The following is a 16,026-nucleotide window of genomic DNA, read 5'->3' as shown; positions in this document are numbered from 1 at the left end:
TTTTAAGCCTTATTAGAATATAAAGCTGCTAATTAGACATTTTACATTTCACCTGAACTGTCCATAATTTTTTTTTTGCCCACCTTCAGATGAAAATGAGGTTCTTTTGATTTCTGATACATACACTACTTCCAATGTTTTTAGAATCTTCTCAGCTGCTTCAATTAAATATCATAGCAGATTCTATTCCCTTATTTCTTTCCCCTCATTATTTTTTTTTCTCTTAAGATTATGAAAGCATTACAAAACACTTCCTGGCCTTGTATTTTAGTTGATTTTCTCCATGATCATTGAAAGTAGTCTTCTGTCTAACTCCCTCTGTAAATACTGAAGATACTAGAGTTTTTAAGGGATATTTGTTTCCTATTTATTAGAATAAAAATACCAACAATAGTCCTTTCCAATTGCTAAAATATATTTTCTTTTCTGGTTTTTATTCATTCTTCTGATTGTATTTAAAATGTCTTCTCATCTCTGATCTTTTCCTAAGGCGTTCTTAGAAGCCCTGTGTTCATTAAATATCCAACTCTTCTCTCCCTCCTCCCCCCACAAGATTATTTTGTTTTGCCATTTAACCATATAAGCTATTTGTGTTTGTAAACTATTTTCTTTTGCTTTTTAGAATAATACATTTCAAGTTTTCCTCTCTTTTATAATGACAACAGCCAAGATTCTGTCTATGACTCCTTCATTCATAAACTCTTCTTTCTGACTGGCCTCTAGTATTTTTTTCTTTGACCTGGAAGGATTGCATTTTGCCTATGAGATTTCTGAATGTTTTCTTTCAGGAAATAACTAATTGTTTCCATTTTCACTTTTCACTCTGGTTCTAATATTTCTTGTTAAATATGGTATTGCAACTTCTTTTTTAGTTGAATTTTTTAGATAATCCAATGATTGATTATTTCTCCTTGACCTGTTTTATAATCAAGTGTTTTTGCTAGAAAAAAATGATAGTTTTCTTCTTTTTTAATATCTTCATTGTTTTTCTATTATTCATTGTGGTCTCAGGTATTCATTGATTTATCTTTCTTACATTCTAATTTTCAGGAAATATGTTTCTTTGGTAAAGTTTGAACCTTCTGTACTAAACGGTTTAGTCTTCTCCCATTTCTTTCCCCCAAAGTTATCATTTCATTTCAAAATCTTTTCTATATGACTTTGATTTCATTTATATTAACATTTTCCAATTCTTGCTTCATCTCTTCCAAAAATGCTAATACATCTCACAAGAAAGCTATAATTTTTCTTTAAGGTTTTGCTCCTAAAATTTGTAATGTTCTTTTTGCTTTGTCTTGGGCCTTTCTAGATCCTTATCTTTATCGTCTCTTATTTGTAAACTCATTTGGGTCAGGGCATGACTTTGTACACTTCTAAAAGGAAAGATGAGGTAAGTGGTAAAATGCATTGAGTGTCAGGTTTGGAGTCAGGAAGACTCATCTTCCTGAGTTCAAATCTGACCTTAAACACTTACTAGCCATGTGATCCTGTGCAAGTCAATTAACTCTGCCTAAATTGTCTCATTGGTATAAAGAACTGGAGAAGGAAATGGCAAACCACTCCAGTATCTATGCCAAGAAAACCCCAAAACTCTCAGAAAGTTAGACATAACTGAAGAATGACTGAACAAAATCAAAAAAGAGCAAAAAGTGGAGCCCTGATTGGTTCTTATTTGTAGTATAAGGTGTCCTGCCTATTATGTCTATTATGGTCTTCAAAAATTTAGAAGCAGCTTAAGCTGACAAGTTGAAATCTTTCAATATTCTAGGGAGAAAAACAGATTATTGATCTACTAGACTGAGCTCCTGATTCAAGTCAGGGTTAAGACATAGTAGGTGTCCATGCATTAATTCTAGTCTGTTCTAGCATTCTTGTCCTTAGGTATATAATTCTTCTGGTCTGTACTGGAAAGTTTCTATGAGCTGTGCTCCAACACCTACCTTTTTTTGCTGAATCCTTTCCTTATAGGCTTCTGACAAACTTTGTACATAACTACAGAAGTTTCTTTTTTAGATTTCTTGATTATTTCTCTGGTCCTCTGTCTTTTTTTTTTAATCTGCTCTGGAATAGTGAAAATGCAGGCCTGCCCAGCTTCTGATCACTCTGTCATCTAACCAGAATATTCATTAAATTTGTTTATAAAATAACCAATATGATTCAATGAGTGAACTGAGAAATAGTTTTTCTATTCCCATTGCAATGGAAACCAAGGAATTTTATCTTTGTGTAATTGCTCCTCCTGTTTGTTAAATTAATAAGTTAAATAAAACAGAAATTAAGGATTACATTATGGGATGTATTTAGTGAGCTTCAGAGCTAACAGATGCCTCTAGCTAAGGTGAGCTGGAGGTAGCACTGATGGCCCATTTTACATATGTATAATTTAAAAGCTTTATATTTACACATTGGATGGCAGCCAGCAACTGCTTTTATGAAAAGTAAGGGAAAGGTTCGTTTTTTTCAGCAGGGAGAGAGACACTTCCAGAAATGGTTGAAGCTGTATCATTGAGGGAACCCTCCATAAGCAGGTGCTGGCCAGCTTAATTGCATTCAAAGTATTTTTGTTTTAACAATCTCCTCATTCTACTTCCATTCATACAGATTCTATAACTCTAAATATATCATTCTGGTGATCAGAAAAATGCTTACTTTTATGACAAAAACTTGGAATGAGTTTAAGCCAGCTAGCCGGAAACTCAACTACCTAGATGTAAAAGTATGTTGACCTACCTTGCTATAAAAGTGACACTGCAGGTGTTCCTGCCTTAGCTCTGGTGTGTACTAGTCTTCTTATCCTTGGAAAGCTTTGATGAGTTGTGGTGCAGGATTGGCCTTTTTCCATAAACCAAGTGAGGAAATAGGTCATAGGTTTATCTAAAATTTGAAATAAATTTAGGTCTTTGCCTCTTTAAGAGTTCTGGGACGTTTTCTCACACCCTTCAGGCTTGAGACTTTAGTTCCAGTCTTGGGAAATTCCTGAGCTTATTGTTTTTAGGGGAGGAGGAGAAAGACAAACAAAAGTGGGTGGGGAAAAACTGCTCAGCTCTGGAGACACAATTACCACCAGTCTGCTCTGGGAGCTGGGAGGGGGAAAAAAAACTTTGCCTCTATTTCTTAGGAGCTAGGTGAAGTCAGGGGTGAGAGAGTCGGCTTGGAGGGAGTAAGGGAAGTCTTCCCATCCTAGCTCCTCCTTACGCCCCACAGTCCCGAGAAGCGAGCTGTGGCGGCCTCCCTCCTGCTTTTGTTTCCAGCAAATTTGTCAAAGTAGCTGCTGCCAATGTGCACTTTAGCGGAGAAGCAACTACTGCTACTGTCGTTTCAGTTGTTATTCCCCTGTATCACTCAGGCTCTGGCTCAGGCTTCGACTCCCTTCACCTTACCCCTGAAAGTCTCCCCAGTCAAGTTAAACGGGGCTTTGCCACGCCCACCCCCAGTAACTGCATCGCGAGCTGCACCACTTGGGAATGAATCCGGGGGACACCCGCGGGATGCGGCTGCAGAGGGCTTATCTTTAGCGCTGGACCCCACGAGGGAATTAGTCAACTTCCTACCTATGATAAATAATCTGCAAGGGGACTCTGGACGGGGCTACTACCTGGAAATGCTTATTGGGACCCCACCACAGGAGGTAAGTGTTCATTTACTTTCAGGAAATCTCTTCACTTGCCCTACCCCTGCTTCACATTTCCATTCAGTTCCCTGGCAATTTTTTGGAAGTAATGTACTTAGGCCATTTTGCATGATTGATCTTTTGGGTTTAAAAGTATTTGCCCTCCAGGTGCTCTGGGGCTTTCCTATATTTAGTGGTTTGCAGTTATAAATCACAAAGTTTTGTTGCTTGGGGAGGAACATGTGGGAGGTGAATTTCAGGGACCCGAATGAAAACAAAGTACTGAACAAATTTTAGCTTAGGGAAGTATATGAAATATTTTGTGAAGTTCGTGGTGATCCTGATATTTTAAAATTATTTTTATTTCCTAAAATATTTCCCAATTATATGGAAAAATGTTAACAATCATTTAAAAAAAAATTTAGTTCAAAACTTCCTGCCTCCTGTGCCTTCTCCCTCCTTAAGAAGGCAAGCAAATTTTATTTGCATGTGTGAGGTCATATAAAACATATTTACATTTTAGCCATGTTGCAAATGAAAATGTATTCACAAGAAAAAATAAAGGAAGTAAAACAGTATGCTTCAATCTGCACTGGAGATCATCTGTTCTCTCACCGGAAGTAGATAGCATTTTTCATCATGGGTCCTCTGGAATTCTCTTGGATCAAAATTCTTGAATCAAAAGTAACTAGGTCAGCACTGGCCCTGGAGTCAGGAGGATCTGAGTTCCAATTTGACCTCAGACATCTAATAATTATATAACTGTGTGACTTTAGGCAAGTCACTTAATCCCATTGCCTTGCAAAAAAAAAAGTAACTAGATCTTTCACATTTGATCATTATTACAATATTGCTGTTGCTGTGCACAGTGATCTGTCTGGTTCTACTCACTTCTCTTTGCATAGTTCATGTAAGTTCTCCCATGATTTCTAATACTATTCACTTCATCATTTTTTAAATTTATTTGTTTATATATTACTAAAATAGTTTTGTTGTAAGAGTAAACATAATCCCAACTCTCCCCACAAAAATAGAAAAACCTCACAAAAAATAAAGTGAAAGAAAAAGAAAAAATGTACTTTAATTTCTGTTCAGATACACCTGTTCTGTTTCTAGGATGGATCACATTCTTTATCATAAGTCCACCAGAAAATATTTTTTCCCACAGGTGCTATTGCTAATTGTATTTTCCCCCATCCATTCCTCCCCACTCCCATTTATTCTATTCTCTCTCTTTTCACTTCATCCATCCTTAAAAGTGTGTTGGGGGCAGCATTGACACTGGACCTAGAAGGAGCCAAACATCCAACAACCACCCAGCCACATGGACTCAGGCAGGTGACCCAACCCCACCACCTTACAAAAAAAAAAAAATACAAAAAAGTATTGTATCTGACTGCCCTCTCCCACAATCTTCCCTCTCCTCTATCACCTACATCTTCCTCCCCTCCCCCTGGCCCCCTTCTCCCATTCCCTTCCTCTCCTTTTATTTTGTATTTGTTGTTTCCTCTCTGAGCCAGTTCCAATGAGAATGAAGGCTCACTCATTCCCCACTCACCTTCCCACTTCCACTCCATTGAAAAAGTTTTTTCTTGACTCTTTTACATAAAATATCTTGACCCATTCAATCTCTCCTTTCCCTTTCTCCCATAACATTACTTTTTCACCCATTGACTCCAACTTTATAATTTATTATACCTTCATATTCAGTTCTTTCCTTTGCCTTGTCTTTGCCTTGCTCCTTCTAACTGCTCTATTAGTTGAGATGGTTCATTTGAATTATCAGTATCATCTTCCCATCAAGAAATACAAGCAGTTCAAAATTATTAAATCCCTTATAACTTTTCCTTCCCATCTACCCTCTCTTTGCTTCACCTGATACCTATACTTTGAGATCAAACTTTCTTTTCAGTTCTGGTTGTTTCAACAGGAAAGTTTGAAACTCCCCTATTTCATTGAATGTCCATCTTTTCCCCTGGAAGAGGATGTTCAGTTATTCTGGGTAATTGCTTCTTGGTTGCAGTCCAAGTTCTTTTTCTTTATGGATTATCATATTCCAAGAAATTAAAGACCTGCTAAATCCTTGTAATCCTAACTGTAACACCACGGTATTTGAATTGCTTCTTTCTGGCTGTTTGTAATAGTTTCTCTTTGACTTGTGAGTTCTGGAATTAGGCTATAAAATTCATGAGAACTATTTTGGGAGGAATCTCTTTCAGGAGGTGATCAGTGGATTCCATCAATTTCTATTTAACCTCTGCTTTTTCCTGTAGAAATTCTTTAAAAATGAAGTCAAGGCTCTTTTTCTGGTCATGATTTTCAGGTAGATAGACCAATAATTTTTGATTGTCTCTCCTGGATCTGTTTTCCAGGTCAGTTGTTTTTCTAATGAGATATTTCACATTTTCTTCTAATCTTTAATTCTTTTGATTTTGTTTTATTGTTTCTTGATTTCTTGCAAAGTCATGAGTTTCCTTTAGCTCCATTCTACATTTGATGGAATTGTTTTCTTCAGAGAGTTTTCTTATCTCCTTTTACATCTGGCCAGGTCTACTTTTTAAGGCATTCTTCTCATTAATTTGGACTGCTTTTTCCATTAGACTAAGCTTGTTTTTAGCATGTTAATTTCTTTCGTATTTTTTTTTGTATCTCCTTCATCAAGCTTCATGATTTTTCTTGCATTGCTCTCATTTCTCTTCCCAATTTTTCCTCTACCTCTCTTACTTATTTCTTCCATAGCCTGACATTAATTCCTATTTTTCTTGGAAGTTTTGGATGCAGGAGCTTTGACTTTGTCATCTTCTGGATATGTGATTTGATCCTCCTTGGGTCCAAGTAATTATCTATGGCTAGTTTCTTCTTTTTTTTCCTGATTACTTATTTCCCCAACTTATGCCCTGGTTTTGAAGTTTTATTGAGACACCCCCTGCAAGGACTTCAGTTCCTTCAAAGTCTTATGGGAGGCTTTAACTGCTCTTCTGCCTGTGCTCTGGTCTGTGAATGACCATAAGCACTTCTTTCTGCCCTGTAGCCGTGAGAAGCGTCCATGCTCTGCTCTAGTAATAGGGGGCCTTAGATTGTAACTAGGGTCCAAATTTAATCAAATCAAGAGAGTCCTGTCCCAGGAATACCAGAGAGACCTCAACAGTCTTCCCCATCCCCTTACCTTCCATGGGCTGAGTGATCTGGGAGTGACTGCCCAGTGGCTCCCTGCTGGGTGGCTCCACAAGCCTTCTTTCATTTCCCAGGACTGGAACTGCACTGACCTGGGTTCCATGTTCACTCTGGCAGTTTCCATGCTATTTTTCCAAGTTGTGCTTGGTGATCCCTGGGTTGGGAAGACTGAAAACTGCTTCTGCTGCCACAAGCCCAGGTGCCCCAGGGACCCAAGTGCACCACAGGCTGTTCCTGGAAGGGAGGAGCTAGTTCACTAAGGTAGTTTTACCTTAACTGTACTGCTACCCCTCTGACCCAAGGAAAACAGAGTTTTCACTTGAATCTTCCAAGCTGGAAATTTGTTTCACTGGGTCTTTTTATGGGTTCTGCCTTTCTAAAATTTGGTTTGAGTCATAATTTTAAGATATTGGAGTATTTTGGAAGAGAGTTTTTGGAATTCCTGTCTTAATGCTAACAATTTGGCTCTGCCCCTGATCATTTCTTATCATACAATAGAATTCCATCATAATAATGTACCACAACTGATTAACTCAATTTCCAGTTTTTGCCATTATAAATATTTTTTTTAACAAAGAGCCTTTTTTCTTTTCTTCTCTTTGGGATAAAGATCTAGTATGTACCTAGTAAACATACAGTTTTACAGCCTTTGGGTATAGTTCCAATTTTTTTATTTAATTTTATTTTTAATTAATGAAATTTAAAAAGCATTAACATAGTATGATTTTAAAAGATGATTGCAGAAGAAACTGAAAATTTAGTATATACAATTTGCTATTTCTTTTAAATATATAACATAGTTATCAAGAAAATTTCTTTTTTTTTTTAATTTTCCTTCCTCCTCACCCCTGTCCTAGAGAAGATCATCATTAGACACAAATAGGTGGTGTGTGTGTGTGTGTGTGTGTGTGTGTGTGTACAATTATTCTCCACATACTTTTTATCAGTTCTTTCTATGGATGTAGATGATGAATTTCTTCTTATGTTCTTTATAGTGTAAACCTTCAAAATCTATAGTTATAATAAAATTACAGAAAATGTTAGATATGAAATTTTGTGCTCTAAGATTTATTGTAACCTATGGATGGAGTCCATCTATCCAAGACAACCACCCCAAACAGAGAAAGGGAGTAGTTATCAATGAACAAAATATAAGGGAGATCAACTATTAGGTTTCACAACACTAAAGGAGGATGAATTGTTATTTTTTCCTGGATTTAAAGTATAACAAAGGCAGGACAAGTTTTCCAGCTTCCTAATCATTTGTCTTCCTGGGTCTGTAATTAGCTTATGAGGAGATAACATTCTATTTCTTACTACAGAAAGAAATCAGACTTTTTTAACCAAGAATATAGGTTTGAAGTATTTATTAAATTTCTCAATAATTTGGTATTTATAATATTTACTCAGAGTTTTTCTTAAAATATTATTGCTGTTACCTTATACAATGGTTTCTTGGTTGTGCTCATTACTCTCTTCATTATTTTGGGCTAATATTTCCATTTTTTCTAAGATTATTGAGTTCATCATTTCTTATAGAATAGTAGGGTTGTGGGAGAAATTAGTGTCACCAATAAATATTGAGAGCTCTTGAAGTTGAAGAACTTTTGATTAGCCCTGGAGTTGAAATAGCTCAGGATGTTCATTTCAGAAACCTGCCAAGTTCTCAGATTAAAACTTTTTTTTTTTTTCTGGAGAGACAGTAGGCTGCTTGAACAGGGCAAATAACAAAGGTCTAGGTGAGTTGCCTGAGAGAAAGAAAGAAAGGAAAAACAGGCATAAGAACTATCTGACTCAGACTCAAGTGAGTCTGGCCACTTGGAATAGAGACCATAGTCTAGGCCAGGAGCACATGGTTCTAACTTGGAGAGAGAAAGTGATACAATTATATACTACAATTTATTTATCCATTCCTCAGTTGGTTGCATCCCTTCAATTTCTATTTCTTTGCCTCCACAAATCAAAAAAACTCAGAATCCCCAGAAGAGTGGAAAAATGTTTTCCTACATTAACATTAGATGGGGTCTGTCCACTCTGCCCATTCTATATGATCCTATTTAGTCATTGTGATTCTTCCTATTCAGACTGTGTGGGATATAAATCCACTTAAAAAATATAGAGACTCTTCTGAGCAAAAAAAAAAAAAGAAAAAAGTTATTTTGGCTTTTCTGGAGAAAAGGGCACACTCCAAGTCTCACAAAGGTAGTGAAGATCAAGGAGTTGCCCCAAATTGCCAATCAAGCAAGATAATATGGCCTAACACAATCCTCTCTCCCTAGCCCCCCTCTCTTCCAACCTGATTGGTTAAGGTTTTCAGTTACAATCTTTATGCAAAGAAATCTACCTAGTAAAAAGAATAAAATGTTTGCATAAAATATTACCTCACCATCCAGATGGTGAGGATATCAGAAAAAAGATTTCTAATGACTTTTTGATGTCTATCTAAATGAAATAATTTCTTATTTTAGAAGCAAGGACTTCTAAAAAAAGTCTACTATCTTCTTATTCAGTATTTATCATCAAACTAGAGGAGGCTTATGAGGTCCTTTGGAATTCAAGGGTTTTTTTTCTCTGAGAATAGCCTACTGTTCTCCCAGTAAAAATAGTTTTATCATTATATAGATGGCTAACTTAAAATGCAGAACCTCTCTAGAAATAGTCTACTGTTCCCCCAATTAAGAAAATCAGGAGATAAGGTGCCTTGCTTGAAATGAAAGATGTCTCTCTCTCTTCTAAGAATAGTCTAAGAGTAATAGTCTGTTCTTGTCTTAAAGTTTCTTAACCCCGAGAGGACTTCACTAGGAATATTAAACCTTAGGAAGGTCTTATTTGGGAACATTCCACTCAAGACCCTCTAAAACACTCACTCAGAATACATTAAAACTGATGAAGGTAGCATTTCGCCAGAATTCTTTCCCCCCCAGAACTCCAAAAGCTGTCAAATTCTGACTCTAGCCAAAATGTAGAGGGGGCAGAATCCACAGAAAGACTGAATGATGCATTTTCCCAGTTCAAGAGAACTTAGAAGTTCCACGGGAAAGGTGTGTTTCACCAGGATCAGGAGCTGGAAAAAGCCCGGGCTGCAGCACAACTCTGAAGCAGCTTGAAGGGGCCGGAAAAGAATTCTGCTACACCAGAATAAGTGTGGAGTGAGGGAACACTGGCCACAGAACCTGCAGTGAGAATTGGGAGAAACCAGCCTGCACCTCCAGAGCACAGCCCACAGATGGTAAGGAGGTCAGTGAAGACTGCAGAAATTTCTCTGCTCTCCCTGGGGTGAGACTCTGCTGTTTGCCTATACTCAGACCCAGGTTACAGTTTGGGCTTCCAAGATCCAAGATAGCAGGATTCCTTCTTATAGCCTCAGGGCAGAGGGCAGTGCTGTGGTCATCTACATATCAAAGCACAGGCAAGAGAGCATAAGATCTTGGAGAAATAAAGGTCCCAGTAGGGTGTGTCCCCCCCCCCCAAAAAAAAACACCCCAAAGCCTTGGAAGTGAAGTAAATTAGTCTTGGGCTGAGGAAATGAGTAAACAACAGAAAACAAAAAATCTGACCATGGAGAATTACTTTAGTCCCATGGAAGATAAAAACTCATACTCATATGATGACAAAGCCTCCATATCCAAAACCTCCAAGAGAAATAGAAAATGGGCTCATACTATGGATGAGCTCCAAAAAAAGACTTTGAAAAGCAATTGAGGGAGGTGGAGGAAAAATTGGAAGGAGAAATGAAAGTGATGCAGAAAATCATAAAAGCAAATCAACAGCCTGATGAAAGACATAGAAAAAAATACTGAAGAAAATAATATGTTAAAAACCAGTTTAGACCTAATGGAAAAAGCAAAAAAGGCAAATGAGAAGAATGCCTTAAAAAGCAGAATTGGCCAGCTGGAAAAGGAGATAAAAAAAACTCTCTGAAGAAAATAACTCCTTCAAATGCAGAATAGAACTAAAGGAAGCTAATGACCTTTCAAGAAATCAGGAAGAAATAAAACTCTTCCAAAAAAGCCAAAAATTAGAAGAAAATGTGAAATATCTCATTGGAAAAACAACCAACCTTGGAAACAGATCCAGAATAAATAATTTCAAAATCATTTGCCTACCTGAAAGTCACAAGCAGGAAAAGAGCCTAGACTTCATTTTTCAAGAAATACTACAGCAAAAGTGCCCTGAGATCCAAGAAGCAGAGGATAAGATAGAAATCGAGAGAATTCACCAGTCACCTCCCAAAAGAGATCACAAAAGAAAAACTTCCAGGAATATTATAGCCAAATTCGCAGACTCCCAAATCAAAGAGAAAATTCTAAAAGCATCGAGAAACAAACACTTTAACTACCGAGGCTCCATAGTCAGGATTATACAGGAATTGGCAGCATCTACATTAAGGGCTCATAGGGATTGGAACATGATATTCTGGAAGGCAAAAGATTTTGGTTTACAACTGAGAATCAACTACCTAGCAAAACTGAACATCCTCTTTCAGGGGAAAAGATGGACTTTCAATAAAACAGGGGACTTTCAAATTTTCCTATTGAAACAACCAGAGCTAAACAGAAAGTTTGATCTCCAAGTACAGACTGGTGAACCACAGAGGGGGTGGATGAGAAGCACTAACTATGAGGAACTTAATAATATTGAATTGTTTGTATTCCTGCATGGGAAGAAGATATTGATAACTCATATGAACTTTTTCATTCATAAGAGCTGTTAGAAGGAGCTTATATAGACAGGGCACAGGAAGGAGTGGAATATAATGGTATAATACAGTAAAAAATATGGAGTCAATGGGTGATAAAGGAAAGTCCTGGGAGGAAGGGAAAGGAGATGAAGAAGAAGAAGAAGCTAAGAAGTTTCACATAAGAGTCAAGAAAAAGCTTTTTTCAGGGTGGCTGGGCCTAGCTGTGTGGCCTTGGGCAAGCCATTTAACCCCATTTGCCTTGCAAAAAGTAAAAAAAAAAAAAGCTTTTTCAATGGAGTGGAAAGGGAGAATGAATGAACCCTCATTCTCATCAGAAATGACTCAGAGAGGAAATAACATACACACTTAATAGGGTATAGGAATCTATCTTACCCTAGAGAAAAATGAGAAGAAAGGGATGGGATAAGGGGGAATGGGGGAAGGGGGGAATAGGTGATAGAAGAGAGGGAAGATTGAGGCAGAGGGTACTCAGCTACAACACACTTTTGGACAGAGTCAGGAGGAAATGAGAGAGAGAGAATAAATGAGAATGGGGAGGAATAGAGTGGAGGGAAATACAGCTAGTAATAGCAACTTTGGGAAAAATATTGAAGCAAATTCTCTGGTGGACTTATGATAAAGAAAGCAACTCACCCCAGAGATAGAGCCACTGGAATCTGAACACAGACTGAAGTACATTTTTTTTCTCTCTCTGACTATTCTTGAGGTTTCTCATCTTCTTGGGGGGTGGGGTTATGTTTACTCTTATATCAAAATTATTGTAATAATATAAAATAAATCGGGGCAGCTAGGTGGTGCAGTGGATAGAGCACCAGCCCTGGAGTCAGGAGTACCTAGGTTCAAATCCGGTTTCAAACACTTAATAATTACCTAGCTGTGTGACCTTGGGCAAGCCACTTAACCCCATTTGCCTTGCAAAAACATACATACATACATACATAAGTAAATAAGTTAATTAATTAATTAAATCTAGATGCTTAAAAAATTTTTTAAATATATTAAACCTGGTTCATATTTATCTAGAGACAAGAACCATCAGCAAAATACAAATAACTAAACAAGTCTTTAAAAAGTTAGACTCCAAAAGATAAAACTATATCTGTTTGTTGGGTAGTAATAAAACAGAGTAGAGAAAATGAAGGATGATAAATTCACAGGGTCTCAAAAATGTTTGTGCTGTAGTAAAAGTAGGCAAAATAGTAAGTTCTCTCCAAACTGATCAAGCCATTAAGCAAATCAGCAAGCAAAGTAAGGTTTATAGTCCCATAGAGAATAGTAACATCTTGACAAAGATGTGTTCACATAATATATATACCCTCAACAAGGAGCTTCCCTGTTATTATGTTTCTTCAGTTACTAGCAGATCTTATATCCCTTCATGATGGGAAAACTATACTTCCTAAAAGCAAAATGGATGATATAGGGCTACTATAATAATTAGTTGTACTTGCTAAGTTATGTCTACTGTTTTTATCTTTCAAGAAGTCTTGAATAATTTTGATTCATATCAAAACAGGGAGATACTCTGCTGGAATATATGATGAAAAATCATTTGAGGGGCAACTAGGTGGTGCATTGGATAGTGCACTGGACCTGAAGTTAGGAGGACCTGGGTTCAAATTTGACCTCACATAATTAATAATTGCCTAACTGTGTGCCCTTGGGTAAGTAACCTAACCCCATTGACCTCAGTAAATAAAATTTTTTTAATCATTTGAAACATGGTTTATACTGGCCTCACTTTTTCAGGAATGAGTCTCATAAATCATCTACCCTCGGGATTCTCAGATAAACTGAAGAATTGTCAATTTCTTTTCCATTCACTCAAACCACATGCACACAAACACATATTTACAAATACAAATATGCACATACACACATTTATATAATATATATGCATATTTACAAATATATACATACTCATAGATATCCATAATCATACACACACACATATATACATATACATTCACAGATATACATTTATCACTGTACTATGCTTATTTCTACTTATCCTGTGTTTCTCTGAAAGGAGATTGCATCTTCCTTCATAAGTTCAAGTCTTGCCACATTTTTCTAAATCCACCAGCTCATCATTTCCTCTACTACAGCAATATCTCTACCTTATACTATCTAGTTATTTTGAATAGTCTCAAACAATATTAATACTGTGTAGTATAGTAATTGTCCTCTTCTTTCTCTTTTGATTAACTCTATTTTAATTTTAACATTGTCTGAGATCATGATTACTTCTCCTTTTTTTACATAATAAATTCTACTCCTGATTTTCATTTGTTTGTATATACATTTCATTTTATAATATTTTCTGAAAATGACAATACCTTCTCACTTTACCTTGGCCTCCTATTTCTTAACCCACATCCCCCCTCCAAAAATATCTCTTTTATGCCTTTCTATAACCCCCTTGCCATTAATCTGTATATCCTTCCATATCTCCCCCTTATTCTATCCTCTCATTCTCTAACTCAGTACCCTCCCTATCCCCTTAGCTCATTTATTTCTGAATTTAGAAGTCTTTTGTACCCTTCTAAACATATATGTATTGTTCTATATCTGTATTATTCCCTCCTTCCCAATATAATTCCTCTGTTTCAATTCTTCCTCTCACACCTCACTGATTATTCTTTTTTATCTTTTCCTACACCATTTTACTTTTTAGAATCCCATCCTACTCAGTTCTACCCCAATCTGTGTTTTGAACTATCCAGTCTTAGACATATGGTTTTACATTTTTCTGTATAATTGGCAAACAATTTATCTTTATTGAGTCCCTTGTAATTAGTCTTTGATGTTTACCTTATATTTCTCTTGGATCTTGTATGTCATATTTTCTGTTAAGTTCAAGTCTTTTACAACAAAATTCTGTAAGTCTGGCAATTCATTGAATGTCCTTTTTTCCATTCAAGATTATGTTTTACTTTGTTGGGTATGATGCTTTGGGATGCAACCCCAGTTCTTTTGTTCTTTGTTATGTAGTATCTACATTCTTTTAAGGTAGCTGCTGCTATGTCTTGAGTAATTCTAATTCTAGCTCCACTATATTTTGATTGGTTTTTTATTGTTGCTCTTATTATTTTCTTCTTAATCTGATGGATTTGGAATTTGGCTATGATATTCTATGAAGTTTTCCTCTTAGTTTCTCTTTGAGGTGGTGAATTTTTTTCTATTTCTATTTCTTCCTATTATAACACTTCAAGACAATTTTCTTTAATTATTTCTTATGTTATTGTATCAAGATCATATTTTTGATCATAACTTTTAGGAAGCCAGATTATTCTTATGTTTTTTCTTCTTGATCTGTTCTGTAGATCAGTTGTTTTTCTTATGAGATCTTTCACATTCTTTTCTATTTCTTTCATTCTTTATATTTTGCTTTATTATTTCTGGGTCTCATAAATTTGCTAACTTCCTTTTGCTCAATTCTAATTTTCAGAGACTTATTTTCTTCCTTAAGTTTCTGAATTGCCTTTTCCAGTTGATTTACTTTCTTTTCATAATCTTACTATTTTTCTGGAATTGTTCTTTTTGAAGTTGTTTTTCTCAGTATCTCATATTTGATTTTTAAGATTGTTTTTGAGTTCTATGCATACTTTTTGGGCAGGTAATCATTTGACATTACTCTTTGGGATGGGAGAGGCTTTTTTATTTTACTTTAGTATCCTCCTCTGAATACGAGCCTTAGTCTTCTCTATTCCCATTGTAACTTTGTATAGTTGAGTTCTTTCTCCATTGTCTACTCCTTTTTATTTTATTTATTTTTTTAATTTTTAGCAGTTTGTTGTTATATTCACCTCACTCCTGGGATGTGGGAGATTATGCCTCTTTCCTCAGAACCTTCTTACTGTTATTTTTTCAGTTTTGTCTTGGGCCCAATGTCTGGACTCCTTTTCCCTCCAAGCCACAGCTAAGACCCCTCAGCACACTAGAAATGTTCTTGCTCCCTGACAGCCCTCCAGTGGCTTTAATCTTCATTTCTTCCCTCTGTTCTGGAACTAAGACCTCAGTTCTCCTATAAGTGTGCAGAACAAGAAACTTTTGTACCAGTGCTTCTGTACACAGTAGGCATTAACTGGTTCCTTCTTGCCTGAGATCATATTTTGGTAGCCCAGCTGGACTTCACATCCATTATCAACAAAGGTTCTGTCACTATTGCCCTGCTCAGAATCCCCACACTGTCCAGGAAGTGAGAATTCCTGTGACTGAGGCTACCTCCCAATCTAATTGCTTCCAAGACTCTCTCCCTTGCTGTTTCAGTGGAATTTATCTGGAAATTTCTGTACTTCATTTGAACCAAACTCAGTCTAGGGATCTTTCTTTGGATCTTCTCCAGTTGTCTCAGGAAGACTACTGTTCTGCCCCAATTTTTGTTTATTTTTGCCACTCTCCCTTCCCCCAGAGGTGCTATTTTTGCCTTATTTGTGAAGGTAATCTAGATAGCTTGGAATGTTCTGATCTACTCTGTCATCATCCCAGAATCCTCTGATCCTAACCACGACTTTCAAAAAACTTACATTTAATAAAT

The 16,026-nt window shown here is 36.5% G+C and overlaps 1 protein-coding gene across 1 annotated transcript in view; it reads left to right on the top strand.

The window, feature by feature from the left end:
* Positions 1–3,051: 3,051 nt before the first annotated feature.
* The window catches only part of BACE2 (beta-secretase 2), a 200,894-nt gene continuing 187,919 nt past the window's right edge, over positions 3,052–16,026 (top strand). The window contains exon 1 of the mRNA XM_074213848.1: positions 3,052–3,628. Coding sequence (XP_074069949.1) covers positions 3,278–3,628 — 351 coding nt within the window. The 5' untranslated portion in view covers positions 3,052–3,277. The remainder of the gene's footprint in view (positions 3,629–16,026) is intronic.

The sequence above is a fragment of the Macrotis lagotis genome, chromosome 1 (assembly GCF_037893015.1).
Source record: "Macrotis lagotis isolate mMagLag1 chromosome 1, bilby.v1.9.chrom.fasta, whole genome shotgun sequence".
Classification (NCBI taxonomy): domain Eukaryota; kingdom Metazoa; phylum Chordata; class Mammalia; order Peramelemorphia; family Peramelidae; genus Macrotis; species Macrotis lagotis.
Note: the sequence above shows the minus strand (reverse complement) of the source record. Positions and strands in the feature narration are given on the sequence as shown.